The sequence below is a fragment of the Leptidea sinapis genome, chromosome 7 (genome assembly GCF_905404315.1).
Source record: "Leptidea sinapis chromosome 7, ilLepSina1.1, whole genome shotgun sequence".
Classification (NCBI taxonomy): Eukaryota; Metazoa; Arthropoda; class Insecta; order Lepidoptera; family Pieridae; genus Leptidea; species Leptidea sinapis.
The window spans coordinates 13482051-13507870 of NC_066271.1; the positions used below are offsets into that span (position 1 = coordinate 13482051).

Below are 25820 nucleotides of genomic sequence, written 5' to 3' on the forward strand. Positions count from 1 at the left end.
TATTTCACAAAATTATATTTTGTGTGATAACACCTGCTACAAGGTCCTTACTGTTATGTATTTACAATATTTTATTCTACACGTTAGTAACAAATAACATTTATAACATAAAGAGCTTAAAAATAATTTACTGTATCCTATAAGTCTGTCGTCTCCGGAGACCGGTTCAAATCAAACTTTAAATGAAACATTGTTAATAACATTTGGCAATAAATAACTAGGATAACACCAAAAATAACCTGTAAGTGTGAAGCGTAAACAAATCAGCATGTTGTGTATGTAAACTTAGACAAGTACAAAATATAAAACCACCCATCATTTAGGCCCAACTGTTAACACACAGCTGACGGATATAAACACTAACATCAATTAATACTATCACAATGATAAAACTAAACATTACTTTACACATAATAATTATACTATGCTATCGATTCTATACAGCCTTGAATTAAGTAAAGCATTCATTTACAATATCTTACAATGAATTATTGATAGTTCAGGACATGAGAGGCACTTTATGAACAAATAGAAAAACTTATTATCTCTAAACACAGACTGTACAAAAACTATGTATGTATATTAAATTGAAAAAACAAAACAGCATATACACATCAAATAGAATGAGCTTCTGAACAAAATTTACATAAACAGTATGGTTACCCAGTTACATTGCACACGGTATCAATTACTATAATACTTCAAAGTTTCTTTGGAAGTCAATAAATGTTTAAAGCATATAATGATCGAAACAAAAGAGTATTTACATATAAGTAAACTATAGATTGTGTCTCATCTTCAACCTTTATTTACTGAACATAAATAGTCACTTCTCTGTTGTGTGGCCCTCGGTTCAGATTCCAAAACTTCAGTGTAAGATGCAAGTGTGATCATCACACTTTGTCTAACGAATGTGAGTAGATCAAAATTGTTACTGTTATTGGTTGCCTTTACCAAGCGTAGCAAGAAGATAGTTTCCTCTTTAGAACTTTACTAGTCTGTTCTTTCTATGCTTGTTAACAATCTGTTATGGACATTAGACAGGTATTTGAAGAAACTATTGCCATCACATGCCATTAACGTTTTTGTCTGATTAATTTCAAAGATGGTCACCAACCAACCATTCCTTGACTTGATTTAGTGTTACATAACTGGTCAGTTGTCTCATCCAATACCCACTAAAGTGCTCAGCAACCCTAGAGTAGTGTTCACTTTAGAAACAATTTATCAGGAGACATTACACAGGAAGGATTGAAAGAAATATAATTGTATGGAGGGAGACCTTTTAACAATTTCAAATAAGCATCAACACTTTCACCAATCAACAACCAATCACTGGCAATGGCACTTGCAGCAGGCGCTAAAACGCTACCTCCACTATTTACCTGAAGCACTGGTTTTATGAATCAATTTTCTTTTAATATTATTGGAGGGTAATGAATTGAGGCTGGCAAAATATTATATTAAATTCATATGATTACATTCACACCACTTATAACAATTCAAAAAACCAGTTGTTGAATTAAAGTTTAAGAAACAAACATGTACAAAAGATTAATACTCATTGAAACAATATTGAATCAAACAAAGTTATTTTGTAATTTAAATTTGATTATTTTTAATTTCTACCAAAGATTATTGCCCATGCATTCCAACAAATAATCTGCATATTTTTCTCTATTGCTCACTTGTATATCCTCTTTCAAAGCGACCTCCAATATAATATTATCATATCACAGTACATGCCAATATCTCCTTTACTGTAAACGGATATAAAACGTAATCCTTTTATTGCACTATACAAGTACGCTCTTCATCAGCTCATACAAAATATTTTTAATACAATTTTACAATTAATTTTGTACTTTATCAGCATTGTTCTCTCAATGAGAAAAGATATACATGTTACATGTCAGTATAGGTGTGGCAAACCCGTCTTACAACTTGCAATTCTGTACAATATCTTAAATTATCGATTTGATCAAACAAGTTATGGTTTCTGTAAACAATTTATTCCCTAAAATCAATGCAAAAATATAGTTATCAGATATGCTTTTCATTACATGTTCATTGTCACATCTATACTAACTTGCAGCCTATTAATACACATACATGTTAGAAAGCTGCCACAATTACTCAAGATTAAGGCATTAGAACTGGTGTTTATTGTTCAATATTATTTACATACTAACATAGATTTCTTTGTACTATTAAAATATATACATTCAATTTTTGGTCAACGATAGCCAACCTTAGTAAAAAGATAATTGTTAAAAGGTGATTGGCAATGCTGTGAACTGTCACTACAGATATTGAATTACATAGTCTCCGGTCTAGGTAGTTTAGTTGGCTCGGATGAATTTAAATCTGATCTAAAACCCAAGAGCTTATACACTATTTCATAGATCGAATTCAACTTTGGTCAGTCATCTCCTACACCAATCACCTCTACAAAATATAATAACACTAATCACTGCACTGTTTAAATCAGTTCATCACTGTTTTCGGCACTGGGCTTTAGGTCGAGGCTACCGACGCATAGTAGAATTCAAAGTTTGCATTGTAAGGGGTGGTGGAGGGTTGATGTATCCGGCATATGCGTACACATTGGGCTGCTGAGCTCTTGGGTCAGGCGCTGGGTATTGCACGGCTGGTTGGACATTCATCATCTGGACGGGCAGATTATTGAACTGTTGTTGAGGCATCCTGTACCCGTTGAGTCCATATTGACTGATTATGTGGGTGTTGAGGTTTGGAGACATTCTTGAACCAGGACCCATCTGAACATGCTGCATTGGACTCAGGTTACCTAAAATGTAAAAGTATTTTAATTATATCTGTAAAAAGAAAATGTATTGTATATCTACAACTTATAGCTCCAGCATTGATACGAAATCCAAGACGAATGTGTGATTCAATCTTAAAATTTTCAATTTCATGTCAAATACTACAATATTGAAATCATACACATATCATAAAAAGGATTAAAACGCCTTTTTTTAATTTTTAACAAATAATGTTTCATTTTTATTTAATTACCAGTGACAAGATAAGACTTTCATTTACATCAAATAAGATACTGTAAAGCTTGAAATATGCTTTGCGAAAAATGAATAAGTATGAAAGGAGTTAATGTACGCTTTAATGTCTACAATTGTTAATTTTTCTAATTTATACATCTGGTGCGGTTTTTTGGTTTGTACATGGTAGTAGTCTCAAGCCAGAGTTTTACGAGTCAACATATCCTGAGGATCAATCACACGTGTCGAATTGATTGAAGACGAATCTTAGCGGAATATAAAAAATAAAATCACGTACTGGTAGTGTTGCGCGTGTTCCGCGGTGAGTCGAGCTGGTTGTGCGCGGGCGCGTAGTACTTGGTGGCGTGGTAGTGACCGCCCGGCGGAGTGCCTGCCTGCTGTCCATACTGTAACCATACACAAATGTCTCATATAATAATTTATTTCATTGGGACCTTAACATCGAGTTCGTTGACAGTTATCCAAAAATACACTGAAGCTCATCAACATAAGACTTCACCACGCGAATGTCGAGGCAATCCAGCTACTTGACAACACTGATATGGTAAGAAGACTATAACGAACAAAACCGTTTGAGTTAGTGTAGTGTAAACATCAAATAGTCAATGCTCCCGCATATGAAAGCATTCCGCGTCGTCTGTGGTCTTACCGGTTCGCTTGGTTGCGCACAGGACTATCCCCCTTATTCGTAATGGTCCGCTAACTTAAAACAGCCGCTATGAAGTGTTTTTTCTCATTCTGACTTAGGTCAATAGAGGAAGACAGAGTGAGAATTAGCAACGCTTTAAGTTAGCACTAGACTATTATGAATAAGGGGGTAAATATATATCAATAACTAAGAAAAATGTATAATCAAAGTATTAATTAAAGAAACGAAAGGGGAGCAGTATAATTCTCAGTGATATTGAGGAAATTTTAAAAGATTTAGTAAAAAATCACTAAAGAAAGCCGATAAAGAGGTTTCACGAGAAACGATTCACGTAATACAAGAGGCAGCGTCGGTTTACCGAAACTTATAGAAAACAGAGAATATATTGCAGCTACAATATAAATTAACACCTCACCAAATTATTTATATTACTTTTGTAACAAAACAGGAAATCCCCTAGAGGCTAGACAACGAGAAAGAAATACAGTCCCATCAAACTTTTGGGTATGCTTGTTTCGATACTGGTTTCCAATAACAAAATTCCTAATATTTATTAACTTTTTAGTTTAATTATTATTTTTAAAAATCTTTATTATTATTATTAGCTTTATTTTGTGGCTTCTGTGGAAGATATACCACAGATTTGCCAGAATCACGTTAGATTAGACTACCAAGCTTTGAGTATGTGTCTTCTAAGTTTAACGGTAATAATCGGTGTTCAGATTACATAAAGTTTAATTTTCTAATAATATCTGAAACAAATAATATACATGCTTGTAAAGCTATAAATGACATACACAAATAGAAATACTTAAATAATTAATTAATATAAGTACTAAATAATATTTACAACTTAATCTTATTTATTTTAATATATTTACACAAAATATTTACAAAAGGAGTGTAAACTAGGGAGAGGAGACATTTAACGGAGGTTGGACGGGGGACTTCAGCGGGTATATAATTGTGCAGAGAAGATTGCATTAAGGGACAACTAAAGAATAAATGATCCATGTTTCCCTCATCGAGGCCACAATCACATAGAGAATGATCCCTAATTCTAAGTTTTGCTAAAAGACTGGAGTGCAGGCATGGTTTAAACGTAAGCGGCATATAGTTGAGATTATTGTTTTATTATGAGTCCTACATTTTGAGAACCAAGGTTTTTGAGGAATTTCTGGTAGGAGTTCTCCATAAAATTTGCCTTTTAAAGTTTTGGAAACTTGCCAAATGTTTGACCAACTCTCATACATCTTGGGTTTCAGGGTAGAGCACAAGTCATGAGTGAATATTTCTGAATACTGAAAGGAACCTGAATGAGCAGCTGATCTAGCACAGGCATCTGCATTTTCATTACCAGAGATGCCCATGTGACCTGGAATCCAAGCTAAAACTATGTTAATTTTGAGTTCATAGCACTCTTTCAAAGTTTCTCTTATTTTGAGAATGATGGGAAACGGACTTTTTGTCTTAAACGGATTTGAGAGAATTGATTGGAGGCAACTTTTAGAGTCTGAAAGGATAATAGAATTGTTCATGTTGTGAGACTTAACAAATAGAATAGCTTCAAGAATGGCGATTGATTCCCCTGTAAACACAGAAGTGGTGGGTGGGCAGCTATAACTCAGTATAATTCTTGTTGAGGGAATCCATACTGCAGCCCCAACCGGACTCATGTCTGTTTTTGAAGCATCCGTGTAGATTTTATACCAATGTCGAAAATCTGAGTCCATTATATGAGAAAAAGTTTTATTTGCTTCTATAGAAAACTTATCAACACCGAAGTCTAAAATTACTGAGGGTTGGAAAGTAAGAGCATTGAAAGGCATAGAAAATAAAGGCAATTTAGAATATTGAAAGAGAGGGTTAGAGAGCTGAGAAAATAAAAGGTAACTATTTATAACGCAAGGTCTTTTGTCTTCAGGTACAATATTATTATCATTGTATAAAACAGCTAATTGTTCTGATTTTTGGAGTAAGGGATGAGCGCGGCAGCCAGCTAGTTTAAAGAAAAATTTATTGGCAAGGAATTGTCTACGTAGTGAGAGGGGAGGATCCACACATTCTACTTGCATTGCATTAAAAGGGCTGGATTTCATAGCTCCCAATACTAAACGTAAACATTTAGCCTGAATTCTGTCCAATTTATTTAGACCTGCTTTGTTTGCTGGGATTAAGAAAATAGTGCCATAATCTAAATGAGTGCGAATTATGGCATTGTATAGTAATTTTTGAGTGACGGGGTGAGCTCCCCACCAGACACCAGACAATGAGCGAAGAATATTAATATTTTTCTCACATTTCTGTGAGACATAATCAAAATGCTTGACGCCAGATAATTTGTGATCCAACCAAATACCCAAAAACTTAACATTATTAACAATTGGTAGATCAACATCATAAATTTTAATTTTAATAGGTGGAAGAATTCTTTTATTTGTAAATAAAACTACCTTACTTTTAGATGTTGATAGAGACAGTCCATGTTGTGTTAAATATTCAGAAAGATAATCAAGAGCATTATTTAAATGATTAGATGAATCTTGTATAGACTTGTCAGAAGAATACAGGACAATGTCATCTGCATATTGCAGTATCTGACAGAAAGGTGTAATGGTACTGTTGAGGTCATGGGTATACAGATTATAAAGAAGGGGACTAAGGACTGAGCCTTGAGGTAAACCTTTCCAAACTGACTTAGGAGGGAGGTAAGAGGATGGACCTTTAATAGTGATGGATCTCTCCATTAACATGTTACATATGAAACGGGATAACTTCACGGGGATACTCAGCTGGTTGAGTTTACTCCTGAGTAGGGGAAGTGAAACGTTATCATATGCAGATTCTATATCAAGAAAAACTCCCACAAGGTGTTCTTTTCTGAGGAGTGCTATTCTAATGTCAGTTGTAAGGATACCTAAGCTATCTAAGGAGCTCTTGCCCTTTCTGAAACCGTACTGGGAGTTGGAAAGGAGATTATTGGTTTCAACAAACCACTCAAGTCTTTGTTTAATCATGATTTCAGAAACTTTTGCAAGAGCAGAAGAGAGGGCAATTGGCCTATAGCTGGTAGCTTCAGATGGATTCTGACCAGGTTTAAGTAATGGAATAATTACCTGATTTTTCCAAGGTGGAGGGATGGAACCAAGATCAAAAAGGTTATTGATTATGGTAAGATAATATTCCTTGGTTGTAGAAGATGAATTTTTAATGAAAGAGTATGGGATTCCATCTACCCCAGGAGCAGAGTCAACTAGGCCATCCAGAGCAAGAAGAAGTTCAGAGAATGAGAAGGGGGACTCTAAACTGTGAGTTGAGGCAAGAGGGATTGGGGGGGATGGAAAATAGTCCATATTTGGAACTGAACAATAACAAAATTCCTAATATTTATTAACTTTTTAGTTTAATTATTATTTTTAAAAATCTTTATTATTATTGATTTCTGAAATATTAAATATCCAAACAAGTCCATGTAAACAACTGTTAATATAATCACTGGCATGGTTGCTAGATATTATTGTTGGTAATTAGTGATCTTGGGTTTTTATAATTGATTTGTATAATTATTATTTACACTGACTGAAAGTGGATTTGTTAAAAAGTTTTCGAAAAATAGACGCGTTTCGTTTTTAACATTGATAATTATATCAATGTTATTGTTATGTCACATTTTTAAAGTTGTAATAAAATAACATATTAATCTCACTTCAAAATAGTCTCCACAACAATAAAAACAAGTTATTGGAGATACTTTACATCTTCTCAATGGCCAAGGCTCGGATAGTTGAGTCTCTTGGAACAAAATACTTTATCTCGTGCACTTTTCAAAGTATTTTGCTCTTTAGCACCAGACAATACTTATTAGTATTTTGTGCTTTAGTTCCTTTATTTTATAAATTTCAATAGAATTATAACTTTGTTTGACAAAGTACTGATCCCGCAAATTGTTTTTCCATATAAATTAACTAACTCCAGGTCTGCTTAATCTGTCATATGTAATGCAATGTCATTAACATATTGTATTACGTAGTATTTCCATCCTCTTTGGTAGGTACCTGTGCGGGGGGCGTGTGCGGTGGATGCTGCGGTGCATCAGCCATCTGCTGCAGCTTGGCGAGCGAGCAGGACGGCGGCCATCCCGCGTGGTACTGCTGCTGCTGCTGGAAGCCGAGGTATCCTCCGCCGTAGCCGCCTCCACTACTGCCGCTGCTGCTCTGCATCACGCCTGTACAATAAACGAAACTAAATGATAGCGAAGGAGAGATCGGACTGTATGTAAATATTTATTGACAGTTCAAAATAATAGAAAGATTACAAAATGGATGATAGTAAAGGCGCAACTGGGGGCGACGTGGCACTGGACGTGGCATTCGGCGTTGTTAGCGGATGATCCAAAAAGGATGGCATATTGAATATTGGTGTCGAATGAGCACAACTGACAAGTTAAAAGAAAAAAAAAGTAAACATGCATTCAAAGATACTAGGGCCAATAGAAGTGAAAAATTGAAACTATAAAGTAATAACGTTTTGTTTGAATTTTTTAAATTAAACTTAATGGTTATAAAAAAATGTATCAAATTGCTCAGTAATATTTATTGAAAATCCCCAAGCGTTTCTGTTTTTTTATTACTACTTTTGTAATAAATAAATAAACATTGTTTATAAAATTTTGTTTTCAAACTCTATTTGTGTAATAAATAAATAAATTATTTATATAGCTTTCAGATATTTTCCAACATTCATGAATGTTCAATAAAAAAGTTATATTGACATGTGCTAACTTTCAATTTCTTATTCTCAATTATTTTATATAATGAGTGAAAAATTTTAAAATGTGGAAATGGTGTTAGTGAATTTTACAATATAAAATGAAATAATGAATAAAATAGGTAGAGTCCCAGGAACATTTTACTTTTTCATCAAAAAACTAAGAAATAAAAAACCCTGATAATTACTTGACTTGTAAAAAACGTGTTTATTTTGTTATCGTTAAATAATTTTATATATAAAATCTCACTAAAATAATATAATCATAAAGATTTTTTTATTCTAGGTAGAGAAAATGCTAACACTGCTCAAAAGATGAGGTTATATCGTCAGCGTTTTTTGATAACAAAAGCTAACAAATCTAACAATGTTCCTAGCTCTCCAGAAATACGTGAGTGTTTAGTCGTCAATATTTTGTCACTTTTTATTTTATCACTTTCACACTAATATATTATTATTTGCGTCATTATACTGAACTTTCCTAACAAAAACATGACGCGTAACCGAAAATTGTGATTATTTCTATAAAATTTCTCTCATACGATGATAAAGGTTCACTTCAAATATAGCTTTTATTTAACAATATCTTTTTAATAATCCTATCTCCCGAAAGCCGTCCATTATCGGCATATATTTAGTGCGGGTCGTACCGTGCGGGTGATGCGCAGGAGGCGTCGCTCGATGCCGGGCGGGTGGAGTCGCCGCGTTCCGCAGCGCACTTTTACTCTCCGCGCTGCTACCGCTGCTCGCGCTGCTTCTGTAAACCAATCCAAAATGTAAGTCCCCAAGAGATGGCAGAAGCCTCCTCAGAATGTCTACTATTTTTGATTTTTTTTTCTCTAATAGTGTTGACCTTTTCTGCCTCGACATTAGCATTGTGCAATGTTGAAATATTATTCAAATGACTATAGGCATAATTTGAGACTTCAATAAGGTTTTCAATATCAGTAATCATGATATTGTGTTCAAGACTGGATTTCAAGTGCTACTCTGGAACACATACACAGCAAGATCATATCTTTATACATAAAAAAACCACATTTAATTCAATGTTATTTCGTTCTTGCAAGCAATCAAAATTTGGCACATGTTCAAATTATATTATCAGGTTTATCATAACTGTTAGATACATGTGCTGACAAGTCGGTCCTGTCCTAGATTAGGAAGGTTTAGATTTTAAGATATCTTGTACTAACACTAGGTTTTAAAGTATTTTGTTACTAACACATTATGATCCTTTGTTGGTCGAAATAAAGAATTTATTATTATTATTATAACTTAAAGTTAAGGTACACTTCACGATTTGAAAAACTTAACTTCAAGAGTATGATAAGTAAATTTGTGGAGATAAAACGAAAGGAGTTTTGCTGTTACTAGTTCTGCACTTTTGTGTGCTCATTTTAATGAAATAATTATATTGTTTACCTGTTTCTGTTATTAATTTTCTGCTGCTTAGGTGGTTGATTAGGCTGGCTCATAATAGATGGTATGTGAATAGAAGAGTGAGGGTACTGCGGACTCGGCGCCGGGTGCATGTGCATCATGGAGCATGGAGACGCCAGATCAGATCCGATGCTAGTGGGAGATTCCAGCCCCAACTGACTCACATCTAGTTCACATGCCGGATACTGCACAGAATGCACTGAGTTACTTGTGGAATCGGGTGTATAAACACCCATTGACTGCAGTGCAGGACTGACCGCCTCACACATTTCTTCTTTACTCTCTTTTGGACTTTCATCTTTCTTCTGCCTTGATTTTTTCTCTATTTCTTTGTCATGACACGGCCCATTCTGATAGCTTTTGCAGCCCGGTGAAGTCATAACCTGTGGCGACTGCTGCCGAAATTCCGCGCAGCTAGTCACAACTTCCGCCTGCTTCACTTGCCGCATCATTTGCTTCATCTGCGCTTCGTTTGCCTGTTTCTTGCTTTCACACTGCGTCTGGCACGCCGTAGTTGTCTTAGTCTGCTTCGTTTTGCAATCGTTTTTTTGGGGACACTCCGAGGCTTTAGAAGCAGGAGTTTTTGTTGTTTCCTTAAAGTGAGGAAGTTGAGTCGCGTATATACCACTAGTCAGCGCGCCGTACGCGATATTGTGAAAATCTTTTTGGTCGTATTTTGGATGCAACTTTTGCGGGGACTTCTGCATTTGGTCTAAGTGCGGCAAATTGAAGCCTTGGAACTTGTCCAGGTAAGTTTTGTCGTTATTTTTCATATCCAAGAATCTGTTATGATCCCAAGTGGTCTGCAGCCTCGTGGGGTCCCACGGCGGCCACTGCGGGTACTGGGGATGTGTTGTATGATAATTTGGTATTTGGTTCATAGTATAGTCTGCTTTTGGAACCAATTCATTGTCATATTTGAACTTAGACAGAGATTTATTTAGTTCACTTTGATCTGCTTTAAGGTTTATTTGTGATGCGCAATTCTTGTCATGTTTTGTGGTGGTATTTTTAGGTTCACATTTAGATAAATTTGATTTTTCTTTCTTAAAAAAATCTTGCTTTTTCGGGGCCTCACTATTCTTGCTCTCAGATTTGCTCGTAACTGCTACGGAATTGATCACATTTATTGGCACTGAGGTCTCCGGCTTCCGCGAGCTCGTACTTTGCTCTGGAAAAAACATTTTCTGTTCTGGCGTGCTTCGAGGTGTCTCTTTAGTTGTCTTCTTATCAGGTTTGTCCAATTTACTATGAGCAGAATTAACCCTTACATCTCGTAGCTTACTCTTCTCTCTTGGCCTTTGATTTGGGTCAACTTTTTCTTGTGACCCTTGAACAATTTCCATAGATCCCCCCAATGGGCTTTGTAATGCGCTATTATTGAAATTAGAGTCCATTTCTGGCCTGTCCATTCCCAAATTAACAACTGCATTAGCACTTTGGCAGCGAGGTAAAAAGTTTATGTCAGTTACATTTGGAACTTTAGGAATTACTGGAGTGACTACTGGTGAGGATATTGGATGAGGAACTTCCAGTTTAGTGGTACTTTTGCTGATTACAGGTGTTGAATCAATGTTACTAAGAACTCTATTCTGCTCACTTGTTTTCATCATAGCTTTATCTGTCTGTACACCTTGCGATTCTTTAGTTACTATAGGCCTTTGGGACATATATGAATGTTGGGTATTGATGGGTTGGATAGTTATAGAATTACTCATAGCATTTTGATAATTTTGCATGTTTGTTTCAATAATACTTCGTGAAAGAACTAGATCATCCTTACGCGTGTTTAGAGTTTCATTTCTATAAATATCATCCTTAGTAGTTGGAACCTGCAATTTTGAATTCAAATCAACAAATGAATCTGTTCTTGAAGGATCAGACCTTCTGATTGTGTTTGCAATATCTCTGTGAGGATCTAAATTTTGAATAATAGACTCTATTTTATTTGGAGATTTCTTTTCTATGTTCTTTGACTCATCTATGGTTTGATGTTGTATTACTGTCTCTTTCCTTTGTTCACAGCATTTTTGTTCAGAAGCTTCACAATTTTTTTTCTCAGGCGACTTTCTTTGACGCGGTGATCCGCTTATGACAGACTTGTCATATTTCTTAGGAGATATTCCAATTTGTGGAGAAATAGCTGTGTCTGACTCTCCCTCAACAAGAATAGTTTCAATTTGATGAGCTTGCATGACATTAGGTATGATAAGCTCCACAGGTTGCTTGTTTGTGATTGTAATTTCTGGACCCTTAGCATCAAGAACAATATGAGCATTTTCCGTTGTCACAACCGGCATCACTTTAGATGGACTTTCTTTTTCTTCCAGCTCTTTTGGTTTACTTTCGTTGTGTTCTACTGGGACTATATCATTACATCTTGGGGATGGTAAGGGACAACTCTGGCTGTTGTTATCATCAGATTCAGATATGACAATGGTGTCTTTATCATCTAGAACAGATTCAGACGACAACTTGGTCTCTTCATTATTTATTGATTCCTCTGTTTTCTCCTCATTCATATTGCAAATAGTCTCCACTTCTTTGCTATTCATATCTAGATTTGAAAAATTTTCAAGTGTTTCAATCTCGGATTTATTTGTTGATGATTCATTTATGATCTCATCCTTCTCTGCTAACGATTTAGGAGAATCCATATGTATACTATCTAACTCCATATCACTTGTATGATTATCTGTGCTGTTATCTTCAATAGGTTGAGGTGTTGCTGGTTTGCTTGCAACACTCTTTTTGTCCTCAGCTTCTTCAACATCCATTTCGTCATCTGCCTCGCCTGACGAATCTTCCGAACTCGCATCTGAATCTTTATTTTTGGTCTTATCTTTCTTCTCAACTTTTGGATCCTCAGCAACTTGGGATGGAGCGTCTAATTGCGAGATTTCCTCTTTTTCACTAAATTCATAAGGTTCTGAAACATTAGCATCATTTTCTTCAATTTTAGACTTCTTTGGTTCAGGTGAGTCACTGCCCTTGGTCTTATTAAATTTTTTACGTTTATTTTGTCGTCCTCTCCAAGCAAGTTTTCTCTTTGTCTTAAACCTGTTAATGGCAGGTGTACTAATCTGAGATTCGAGACTTTCTTGACTCTCTTGACTGTCTGAAGCATATGTGGCAATTTGAACACTTTCTGGGTTATTTTCAATAGTTTCATTTTTGTCAGAGGCAATTGTTCTTGAAGAACGTCTTGCGACACTCTTACTTCCCGGCCTTCTAATTCCTTCATTAGTTGAATTTTTAGTTTCATCAATTGTTTCAGATATTTTTCTATTGACATCACGTTTTCTTTTTCTACCCGTCTCTGTAACAGCGGGTGTTGTCTGGTATGTACTTTCACTGTATTTAAGAGGCCTTGTTCTTCTTCTGCCAGAAGATGTAACTTCAACTGAGCTCTCTGTGCTGTTATCAACATTATTCACCTTAACATCATCTTTCACTTGGGCTTCTGATTCAGTTTCTGTGTTTTCACTTTCAGTCTTTAATTCTCCTTCGTCATTTTCTGTTTCTTGATCAGCTGAACATTCTTCAGGAGATCTAAATGGGTTAACTGTTGGTGCTAAGAGTGGTGTCCACCTCAAACACTCTGGATCAATCTCTAATCTAGACTGATTTCTCACTTTCCTCATGTGATTTTCAACTCTGTTCCAATCCACACATATTCCCAGTCTTAATGAATCCTCATTAGGTATGTACCTAATAAAACCAAGCAACTGAAAAGCTACTGCAATATCGTTCATATGCATTCCTGACACAATTGCAATATCTTCAAAAGTAAAAGGTTTGTGTTTATGCTCATATAAAAACTCTAGGACAACAGATTTCCAATAAGCATGGTAAGACACTCTTCCTAGATCAGACAATGGCTTTTCTGGTGTTCCTGGTTGGCCTTCTTCTTTTGATAACAAATAACCTAAAAGAGAATAAAGAAATTAGTTACAAATTGGTAAGGAATGCAAATAAGCAAATAAATATAAAAGAAATTCCACCACTCACTAAAATGAATCAAGAATCTTCCATATCCCTGTCTTTGATACTGAGGCATTGTCATAATACATGATACATTATACTTCTGCTGGCAGTGCTTCTCTTTTGAAAAATATCCTACCAAGTGGCAACCCTTACTGTCATTCTTTGTTAAGACATAGAAAAGAAATGGTTCAACATCGTAATATAACGTCTTATGATCCAAAAATAGCTTCGCCAAGAGGCATAAGTTCTGGCAATATATTTTGTTAGCATTGCCGTCAACTTCGAAAACAGATATGTCACCACAACGATATATTTCTGTGGCGGGCGGATGTCGCCACAAGCACTTATCCAAATGACGCATCAGGACAGCCCGACTCTTGGCGTACTTCAGACAGAACTCGCACAGGAATAACTTAGGTAATCTGAAATTTGATAAAAAATTACGTCTTATATACATATATATATATTTTGCTTTAATAGGGTTCATTCAAAAAATTATCTGTAGTACTTGAGCGAATTTGATAAAATGATTATAGAAAAATTCATAAATGTATAGTATCTCTTTTAACAAGTACCACAAATAAAGTAATTATAATAATTAAAAATTAATATATAAGAATTAAATACCTGGCATACTCCTGAGGGAATGGGCTAGAATACCAGGTCTCAATCTCCCACTGCCCAAATTCTATAGCAGAGGGACATCTAGCATTAGACCCCTCTAGCTCACCACCACTAGCTGCTTGCGCAGACGCAAACAATTCCGCATCAGCTTCCGTGACGCCCGCAGGAAGACGTTTCGCTTCTGTAAAATATTAATATTTATAAAACTTCTTTTGCCGATGACTAGAAAAAAAAATAACAGTAGAATATATACCAAACTTAATGATAGAATATCCACATTCACAATCATTAAAAACTAAAACATAACTCCCAACATTTATCATAACCCAAAGCATAATACCAACCAAACTATAAATTTTTAATTTATTTAAGTAAATAAAAATATTTTAAGATTCTTATTAAAAAATGCACTGCATACATATAGGCATAGGTATACAATTAAAAATCAGTAATTTACTCTCATAGCAATAATTATTATTTGTATTATTTTAACTCGACTGGATTTTTGTACTATCCAAATGCGATAATGCTAATTTTGTACAAAATATAAAATTAAAAGCCAAAATTGACGACAAAGAATCAATGATATTATTTCAATTTAATTGCACTCATAATTTTTCGCGTGCAGTCTTTTCTGAACTGAGGCATATCTTTTCGAATGGGTATTGATAGATTTTGATGTTTAATAAGTGATTTTTATAATCATATATGAGTGAATTTAATTGAATTCAATCTACCATTTACATCTTAAAACCTTGTCTATAATGAACAAAAATGGTTTAAGTGTTTTCTGAATAGCACAAAAATTATTCACCTCAGATTATTTTGGTGCTGCAATTTTTACTTTATTAAGAAGTAAGGTATGGTATTAGTGTTTTAGAAATAAGTTTGAAACAAACCACTTCACTAGAAATGGTAATACTACAATGAAACATTAAAAGCCCATATATTAATAGACAGGAGTAAAAAGGATATTTATGTAAGTTACGTAACGCACATGCAGTTTGCTCCACACAGACATATACTTAAGCTATAACAACAAGCAATATATATCATATACTTAATTCGAATTGCAGCGAAAGTGCATGTGTGGATACTGAATAACTTTCCCTAAATAAGCCGATTGCACTCACCCTCCGAACAGAGAATTAAAACGCGCGATTATATTGCTACCTCGATTTTTAAAACGATTTCTTGATCGATCAGACCGAAGCCGAGGCGGCTGCGCGCTATCACGTAAACCAGTTTCGATTCATGAACTAATCGCGCGACAGAGGAGCGCCGGCCATCAATCAGAGCGAGCCACGGTCAGATCCACCAAACACTTTCACCGCACGAACCGATCTATGTGCCTCCGGGACGATCAATCACAACTGCCAATTATTAGCCAAATATTCTTCCGTGGGCAGTTTTCTTTTGAAAGATATTTTTTTAATCCTTGCACCATCAGATATAATACGTGTTAATCAGACAAGCCCAGACATTAAGTTCTCTAGAAATTTCAATAGGCAATCACTGTTATCATTATCAGTTTGTAACAGTTTGCATCATTTGCGTAACTATCGACAGTTGCGATTGATTGTCTGGGTAGAGTTTTACCCATCTGATTGGTGGCCGGCTTCGTCGCCAGCGCAATTCCGCACAATAGTTTCTCCATTTCTTCTGCGGGCGGCTTGCACGTCCGTCGCTTCCCCTCAGCCAACCTCCGAACTAGTTCACTAGCACTCAATTTCTCACTTTTCAAATCTTCTTTCTCATTGCAGTCCTTTACTTCAAATTTCACTTCTTTCTCTATGGATTCTCTAACTTCACTTTTTCTAATATTGCTTTTTGTCTCCTTTTGCAATGACTCCTGATACCGTCGAAATGTACTTCTCGTCTCTTTAAGCACCTGTCTATCTTCACTGTTTTCTCGAATAGTATTGTGTCGCGAGCGATGTCTGGACTGCGATCTTGACCCGTTTCGTACAGAATAAAATTCCGAGAGACCATCAAATAAAGTCGACAGTAATCTATCACTACATCTACTTCTCCGCCTGTGCCTGATATCAGCTGCGACATTTTTCGAAGGCGGCGGGGGCGGCTCGCGAGTTTCCTTTTTTTCCAACAAACATTGTTTCTGAGCTTCGGCGGCAAAGCCCCAAACTTGATCGTGCTGTGTCGCAAGGCGTTCAAAAACTGTCGGTAGTTTTGGAGGCTCGGGGTCGGGGTAAGCGTTACAGCTGGAAGAGGAATCCTCAGACGAGGTTGGGGATCGTCTCTCTAGGCACAACTGTACACTTTGGACTCGAGTTACTCTGACACCTCCCCAATTGGAGTCGTCCCAACCCTCGCAATCACTGGATTCTTTCCGTCGCCGTTTCACCATATTAAATGCCGAGAATCTGAAGAACTTTTGCTTCTCCTTCGACATTCTCTGTTCGGACGTGAGGCTGTATGGTGAGGTATTACCATCGGAGGGGTCGTCGTCTGACTCCACGCGACGTGCCGGCGTTTTCGGTTTCCGTTTCTTGGGTTGTTCTTTTCTTCCCATAGTCGATCTGAAAAAAAGAATATACATGTGAAGATTGGGATTAGGATACTGTAATTATATCAACAGACAGCAGCGTAGTTTGGTTGCCAGCAGCTAAAGTCAACAATGTAGAAGTAGAGTTGTATGTAGACACAATTTGCCGCCCATCCCGCTTAAGCATTATTTAGAGCTGTATGTAGCACTCTATGAGAGTAATGTAATGAGATGCAGGACCGAATGTTAAAATTAAACATTGTACTTCGATAAAGTATTAGTTTAAAAATCTGCTGATTGGTATAGTTTTAAGTGTGTGTAACCTAATCAAATCTTTTATAAGCACAAAGTCTAGCCGTCTTATTCATAATAAAACGCTTATCGGAGGTATACACCTATATTAATTAAAACGTGTTTTAAGCCTGGTGAACGTTCGATAAAATTCCTTATTCATAATATTATATAACATATATATATAACATTATAAACTGCGTTAAATGGGGTGACACCCTATCTAGTGGCTAGACTAGATTGCGGTGTGAGACAAGGAGGGTTGACTTCTCCTGATCTGTTCAATCTTTACATCAACGATTTGATCGTCGAACTCAGGAGGGCCAGAATAGGCTGTCATGTGGGAAATATATGCATCAATAATTTAAGTTACGCCGATGATATGGTCCTGCTGAGTCCGTCGATCAAAGGGTTACGTAAATTAATATCAATATGCGAAAATTATGCTAACAGTCATGGATTGAAGTATAATGTTAATAAAACCGTGTTGATGGTATTTAAATCTGGAAAGGGTCCAGAAAATATTCCTGGGGTATATCTGAATGAGAATAGTGTAAAAATTGTAAATCAATTCAAATATTTAGGTCATATCTTAACGGAAGATCTGAAAGACGGCTGCGATATTGAGAGGGAGCGAAGGGCGCTCTCGGTACGTAGCAACATGATAGCACGAAGGTTTGCAAAGTGCAGCAATGAGGTGAAAACAACACTATTTAAAACTTATTGCCTGTGTATGTACACCTGCCAACTGTGGTGTAATTATTCAAACAAGACCTAAAGTTCACTAAGAGTGCAATATAATGATTCCTATCGAGCTCTTATGAAACTTCCAAGGTATTGCAGTGCTGCAAGTATGTTTGCGAGAGCGAGAGTGCCCGACTTCTTCGCAATAATTCGCACAAGAATTGCTTCTTTTTGGGATCGAATGAGACGCTCCACCAACGGAATTCTGATGACTGTCTCTAACAATGTATAAAATAACGATATTTTCAACAGATGGATGGACATCCATCTTAATAAAAATAGAAAATAAGATATTTAATATAAGTAAGTAATTTGTAATTTATTTAATTTAATTTTCTTGCATGGTTAGTTAATTCGATTTAGTTGTAATTTAATTGTAATTTTGATTTTAATTTGTATTTTCTATGGGTTATGCCTGAAATAAATGATTATAAATAAAATAAAATAATCGATTGATAAGCCTCTGATAACTAATACGTCTCTATTGAACGAAATGTTGCCTTCGTGTTTCGTACGAAAAACATGATTTTAACTGATTTAATGTGGAACTGTCTATGGAAACAGACATCTTGTCAATGGCTTGTCAGTTGTCACTAGTAGAATGAGCGAGTTGTAGTGCCCCTTCCACAGAAGCCACTAGAAAGAATAGAATAGCAGTTCAAACTTCAATAATCTGGTTGGTAATGATAACGAATAACAGCTATGAATTGACCGAGACCGAAAAACGATACAGCTGATCGATGTCGGCCATTTGCTATCCCTTGATAGCAAAAAACAAGCCCTTGCTTAAAATAGGTTTAAAAAAGGGTCTTAGCTACTATAAGTCATCAGCTTAACGAAGAGATAATGAGCGTTTTAGCTGTAATATGCGATTATCAACACCATTTTTTTAAAAGCGTCTATTAGCGATGTCTTAAACCTCCGAGAAGTCAATATGAATAAGACCGTAAGTATATACTCACGCGGGGTGCGATGAGCATGTATCACACAAGAAAGGAGGCAGCAGGCAGCGCGGGTGTGCGAGAGTGGTGCAGGAGGAGCAGCGGGCTGCCCAATCCCCGCGAGATCCACACGTGCCGCACTGTGCGCAGTCACCGCAACACCAACGAGTACTCTGAATACATAAAACAAAAACATAGTGATGTGGTGAACGTGGTTTATTTTTTGATATAAGTTAACACCAGTAGACCGTGGACCCATACTAGATGACAACACAATTGGCAATAATCTCTTTGCCACTCTTTTATATCAATATTCATCATTTTGCAAATTATAATCAGCATAAGGCAATGCAACAAAAATACTCAAATGTATAACTTACATGGCTAATAAAAAAAAAACACAAGGTTTCTTGAGTATAGTACATTAATACAGTCAATATTATGAAAATATTATTTAAACTATAAATAATTGTATATTACTATTAAAATAGACAACATAAACCCTTAGCGACCCAATCCCTCTAAGCTTCAAATCGGTTGATTACCGAGCGATTTGCGCGCGAGAATTTTACGCGCGCTACGTATCTATGCGTATTACGTTTTTACGTGTAGGAAAAGAATTCTTATACCTAGTCTTGCCATAAATACTGAAACAAAGAAAAAAAATTCAATTGCAAATAACATTTATTACTTTTACAGTGTGTTAATTAAATATATTAAAATTTAAAATAAGCTTATTTGAAGTGGTCTCCATTGGCTGCAATACAGAGTCTTTTAAAGGTTTCTCACTCTTTCCATGGGAAATTGAATTTGTTAAAATGTTGCTCACTTGTAAAAAAATTCTCAACCATAAACAAAATTGTTCTTTGATCTCCCTTTGCATACAGCTTCAGTAGTTGTTTCAATTTTACCACCCTATTCTTTTCCGAATTATCACTTAAGAAACGACCAGTACATGTCTTATAGGCTGCGAGTCCTGAGTCATTTCTTAAAATACGCGACATGGTTCTAGCTGCTATCTTCATCTCCCGATATAAAATCTTTTGCTTTCGGACAGGATTTCTTCCTATTCTTTCCCTTACTGATTTGACCACCTTTTTCGTACGAAAACTACGTGGACGGCCAGATCTTTTCATGTCACAAACAGAGGTCTCATTGTACCTATTAATAGCCCGATACACAAACATTTTACTAAAACCAAGCAAATGTAGAGTTTTAAAAATTGCATTTGGCTCCATACCTACTTTGTGTTATGCAATCACAGCGATTTGGTTCTCTTTACCACCCCACTTCATTTTAATATCGCAAAATATATTGGCGCCAAAATGAGATAATTCAATCAACAGGCATGTAAAAATGGCAGATTCCAAATTCAAATGTAATATTTTGTTTATTTTTAATTATAACAGTATTTATGGCCAGACTAAGTATATTCACACCTACAAAAGAACACAAAAATATGTTACATAAAATTTATTTATTTGAAAATATATAATATCCTTCCAAAATACAAAGTTCAGACGCTCAGATGACTCAGTAATAACTATTTCATGTTAATTAATCGCCGACATGCACACACTTGAGAGTATAGTCTAGGAGACAAATACATAACTATATATTATTATCTCATCTATTATAACACAAACAATTTGTTATTTATGAAGACTGAAGTCCCCACACTCTTTTTCCGTTAACTTTTGTAGGCCAACATTGCCTTTGTTTTAATTTGTACGGAATTTAACAGACTTTTATTCTATTGTAAGTTCAAAGTGAAAAAGTAATTCCTTAATAACAAAATAAGGTAAGAAAGTGAATGAAGACATGTGGATTTTGTCATTGTCCCATATGTAATGGTGGTGTCATATTATGTTCCTCGAATTGTTAAATTTGGAATTAAGGTACACAAAGAGTTAATAAGGTCTTGTGCATCCCACATATCTCCACTGTGTAATCAGATAATAATATTTAAAATAGGCAATCATTATTTAAAGCATTAAAATTGTATAAAATTATCAAATAAAATTCCACAAAACTAACAAAACCTGTGTGGGGTCGGAACTTGTTGAATTTTATTTTAGAATAAAGAATACAAAACAGAAAGAACTCAAACATTGAAAACATTGATTAATACAAATAATACCTTGACAGTTGTTAGATTAACATAGTCTAACAGATTAAGGCAGGTGGGATGAGCATAAGACTTGCACTGGAAGCAGCTAATGAGAGCCTCTGCTGCATCCAATCTATTTCTCACTTCAGTTCCTAAACACTCAGAGCACACGGGCACACCACCTATTTGTTTCTGTAAAAAGAAAGTGTACTATATAACATCCACAGTTAAATGTGTAGTAAAATTTAACAAAGTCAAAGTTTTTTTTTTCAAAGTCAAAGTTTTTATTTGCATAAACATGTTGAATTGATGTTACATAAATATTATAAAGTACATGTTTGCCACATTTTTGATGTGCAAATTTTATAAAATACATTTCTAAATCATTAGTAACAATAATATCAATTTAACAAAAGATTAGAAGCAGTACTATATAGTATATAGTCAAGTGTTTAGTTGAAAATATTCGTCTAATGAATATAAGCAGTTTTTACTAAGGTATATTTTCAATTAAGATGAGAAATTCCTATTTGATGATACCTCTCTAATATTATTTTTGGGATGTGATTATAGATTTTTATGCACATACAAAACGTTGCTCTACTTCTTTACGGGCTACCCTTAAGAAGCAAAGAAACCTCAATGATTCCAAGCATGGTAGGCCCCTTGTCTGGACTGTAAAGGTGTTATGACAGCACTTTCATAGTTGGGTATAGGGTTTTTATCCTTAGCATAATCTGTCTGGATTCACTGAGGCAGATTTGGCGCCTAAGGGTGCCTTTTTAGCTTGAAATAACCACACAGTGACATTGTGAGGACTTTTACTTGCCGGAACCAGTGACTGGTTACATTTCCTGACATGTAAAAAGTCTTTGTTTTAGGGATTTTGGAACACCACAGAGAGGTTGAGGTCCAGTTAAGGGGGAAGCCATAAAGCTCCTTCATTACTGAGCTTGCTGCCATGTTTCCATATTTTTATATCCTAATTGTAACATTAAGATAACAGCAACATAATAGAGTGAAATAGGTATATACATTATATTTCAATTGTTTTCTCTCTCACATAAGGACTGAGCGATATTTGTCTTCAAAATAAGCTGTTACCAGGGTGAGCCAAGTGTCACCACTACTTGTGATCTCAACATACAGGTGTATCAATAATCATAAAATAGATATTTATTACAAATTTTGACAAAAAATAACAGATTATAAGAGTAGTATTGATAAAATGATGTAACTGTACTCTAAATATGCATTATTTTAAAATCCTGCTCAAAGCTCAACCTTTTTGTTTTGAAGCTTTTCACATATTTTATAATGTGGAACATAGTTTTACTTTAAAAGGACCACAGAAGAAAAAGGAATACAATCTGCTGAAAATATGACAAAAGTATTTTAGCTAGAAGCTTTACATCTTATTTTGATTTGCTTTTACATAAGTGACATTATTTCCAATGAGATTTTTCTACTAGAGACATACAAATATGGCAATTGTTACCATATCCACAAGTATAAACAATATTAATTTTATTATTTTTTAGTTTCACCCAAATATTAAATATTGGTCATAATAGTTACTATGATATTAAATAGTGTGACATGTATCAGACTCATATGGATATACAAAAGTAAGATGAAAATACAATTTGGATCTATGTATCTAATGAAAAATAGTTTACAACAATTATCTGCTATGTGTGTAACCCTAATCTGAACATATATTATTACGCTGTAATAATATTTCAATCAATTCTTTAGTTATTCATTGAAAAATTCATAGTAACCAAAGAAAACTTTGTTTCTTAAGTCTCATAAATACCTACCTCAACAGATTCAGCATTTTTCTTGTGTTTGCGTTCCCCAGAGCCTAGTGCTCTATCTGCAACTTGATAGTTTCCTGCAACATGAGTTAGCAGACCTCTAGCCACTGCTCTTTTAGCAGCAGCTCTCAAAATAGCACGCACATCCACATTTTCTTCCACTGACACTTGATATGCTTGTTTTAAATGTTTTTCAATGGACTTCAAGTTGGAACCATCTCTTTCACCTAGCTCACGCACAGCTTTTGCCAGAATCCGAGATATATCAGTATCTGGCGCTATCCGGAGCAGCTTATTCTGCACTCCACAAGGATCCTTGTATGTACTCTGCCCTTTGTTGTACACTTTTAACACTGTACCATCGCGCACAGCTCTTTCCAAGCGCTCCGAAACAACATCTTCGTGATAATTGTGATGTTGTCTTATTGCATGACATATTCTTTCAACACTAGGCCTCTGCTTTTGAGAGCGAATTTTATGTATCGCCTCAAGAATCCATCGCGTCCACACTTCTTTACCAACGTCGTCCGGCTCAATCATTTTTGTGTAAATTATTTGTTGCGGCCGTCTATGTAACGGTACGGTAAGGTTACTTGTGTAATGTCAACACCCATCATATTTTGGCGCCCCGAGCGAAATTCCATTTTACTAAATGGAATCTCGCTGGAAGCGGCCGGAAATTCGGCTACGAAGCGAGACGCCAACTTATAACATGCGCGCAAGGTGTTCACTCACGGATGACACATCGGGCCTCACAAGCGGGTTTCGGCGGAGCGACAATTTGATGGCGGCCATCTTGTGGCCAATCAAAATTATACGTAGGTAATCTTCAGGCGCGACGTAAATGTCATTCATATATTTATTTACAGAAATAAATACGAAGGGAATTTAAACTCTTAAGTTTAGCTACTTTTCACAAACACTATGTACAAGAACAATGGTCTATTTCACTATTTTGCGTCCGGTTTATCACAATGCGCCACACAATTGACAAAACACTTATAAGTTGAACAACGAATAAATACCAATGAAAATTAATTGCTTATCATTTGTTATTTAAATGAACTTATCTGTAGTATTTCACTACTACTTTGCTAATTGCTGACTTTGAAATTGAATGAAAAACATTCACAAAACACCAACAAAAGGCTCTTCAAAATGGCTATCACTATCCATCAATCAAATTTATTGCTACATCAGAAAAAAAACAATTTTATCTGTTGCCATTTGATTTTAACATCATTGATAGAATAATAGGTATTATGTAGTCTATAGCTTCTCTATCTACGCTACTATTAGTTAACGCCTGGGGGTTTGAACTCGTACTTTTGATATAGTTAGTGAATTTATATAGTCGAGCGGAGGTTTAATTCTTTAAACTATAAAGTGAAAAATTACGCATAATTTTTTGTACTTATTTAGATAGCTGTATTATCGTATTATAGCTGTTTAAAAATGGGTTCTACTTTCAAAACCGATTTAGTTTTAGGTGATATTCGAAATATATAAAAAAGGAATCACATCGTTATGAGCTGCTTCAAGCAAACGCCAGCATAGCTTGCTGGGCCATCTTCAAGCTAAATTCGTGAACAGTCATATGAGCTATCTGAAAAACCTAAGATCTCTACCAGTCTTTACCCCATTCTCTTAACAGTCTGGTAGACCTGCCAGTTTAAGTCACTGACAGTCGCTCAAACTCTAGTGTTCCAAGTTATTCAAAAACACCAATAAAATCATTTTATTGTGATAACAATTAACTAATTTTCATATACTCGCGCGTTGGAAAATCGGCGAAAACTTTCCTGAATTCATTTATTTTGTCCGGAATTCAGATAAGTTAAAGTTTTTCTATTCAAAAAAGGCTCATGGGTTGTGTTTAGTTGAAGTCTTATTGTGGGTGTTGCCAATGGACCCGCCGACTAAGCACGACATCTCAGCAGATTGGCATATAATACGTTCCTTTTTGCATCCTACCCTTGGGTTACCAGGACAATTCTGTTAAATAACTGCAATTGCACTGCTAGGCTTGTCATTTGAGTAGTGTAATTATATTTCAGGGCTTGTTGACGTATTTCAGTAATCTTCCCTGCGCTGCTACTGCACTGCAACTGCAATAAAACTGTTGTTACCTGTTACATGTTACCGTATATTGTAAATTAATTTCTACCAATGAATGAATGCTCGAAAAGAGATATGAATTAATATAATTGGTTACGAAACACTAAAAAACTTGAAAAGGGTTCATTCTAGTAAACGCAGATATTAAAAAATCTTATGATTTAAGCTGATGGCCTCACCAACAATGTAAATATAAAAAAAAGGATACCAATTAAAAATGAAGTGTTAACCAATATGAAACTTGGCTTATAATAATGGGCTTGAGTATCGCATACTATAATTAAATAAAATGAATAAATAAGTTAACTCATCTTAATATATATAAATCTCGTGTCACAATGTTTGTCCTCAATGGACTCCCTAAACTAATGAACGGATTTTAATGGTGATTACTTCATGGAGTGCAGTTTGGTCCAACTTGAGAGATAGGGTAGTTTTTATTTCGATTTGGGACCCATAAATATTTCTATTTTCAATATTTGTTTTGTATGAACATATTTTCTATGAGAGAATTTAGTGACGCACGGTTTGACAGTTCCGCTGTGAAACCATTTCATTCTAACAACAGGGAGCATATTTACGAAATAATTTTTGATGTTTTGAAATATTATTGGCAAATTCCTATAAAACAGGTTTTTTTTTTATTATTACCTACAGAACAACGTCTGTCTGGGCAGCTAGTAAAGTTATAAATACTGCATTGTAAATTATTATAAGAATTATAAAAAAATTAATACTATAATAAGGCGATACTATGTAATGACTAAATTTTAAAAATA

The 25820-nt window shown here is 35.3% G+C and overlaps 1 protein-coding gene across 2 annotated transcripts; it reads right to left on the minus strand.

Moving 5' to 3' along the window:
• On the minus strand, positions 1 to 24085 carry LOC126965272 (histone acetyltransferase KAT6B). 2 transcript variants are annotated; one of them, XM_050808770.1, is made up of 11 exons: positions 22927 to 24085; positions 21134 to 21295; positions 19015 to 19166; positions 16963 to 17051; positions 14515 to 14692; positions 13912 to 14309; positions 9883 to 13828; positions 9108 to 9214; positions 7746 to 7915; positions 3319 to 3427; positions 1 to 2809 (listed from the first exon to the last, which is right to left on the minus strand). In XM_050808770.1, exons 1-11 carry the CDS (start codon positions 23461 to 23463, stop codon positions 2529 to 2531), a joined length of 6129 nt encoding a protein of 2042 aa, XP_050664727.1. In that variant the 5' UTR covers positions 23464 to 24085; the 3' UTR covers positions 1 to 2528. The 2 variants fall into 2 exon arrangements, with proteins under 2 accessions (XP_050664727.1, XP_050664725.1); XM_050808768.1 differs by having other exon boundaries at positions 16111 to 17051.
• Between the last annotated feature and the right edge of the window lie 1735 nt (positions 24086 to 25820).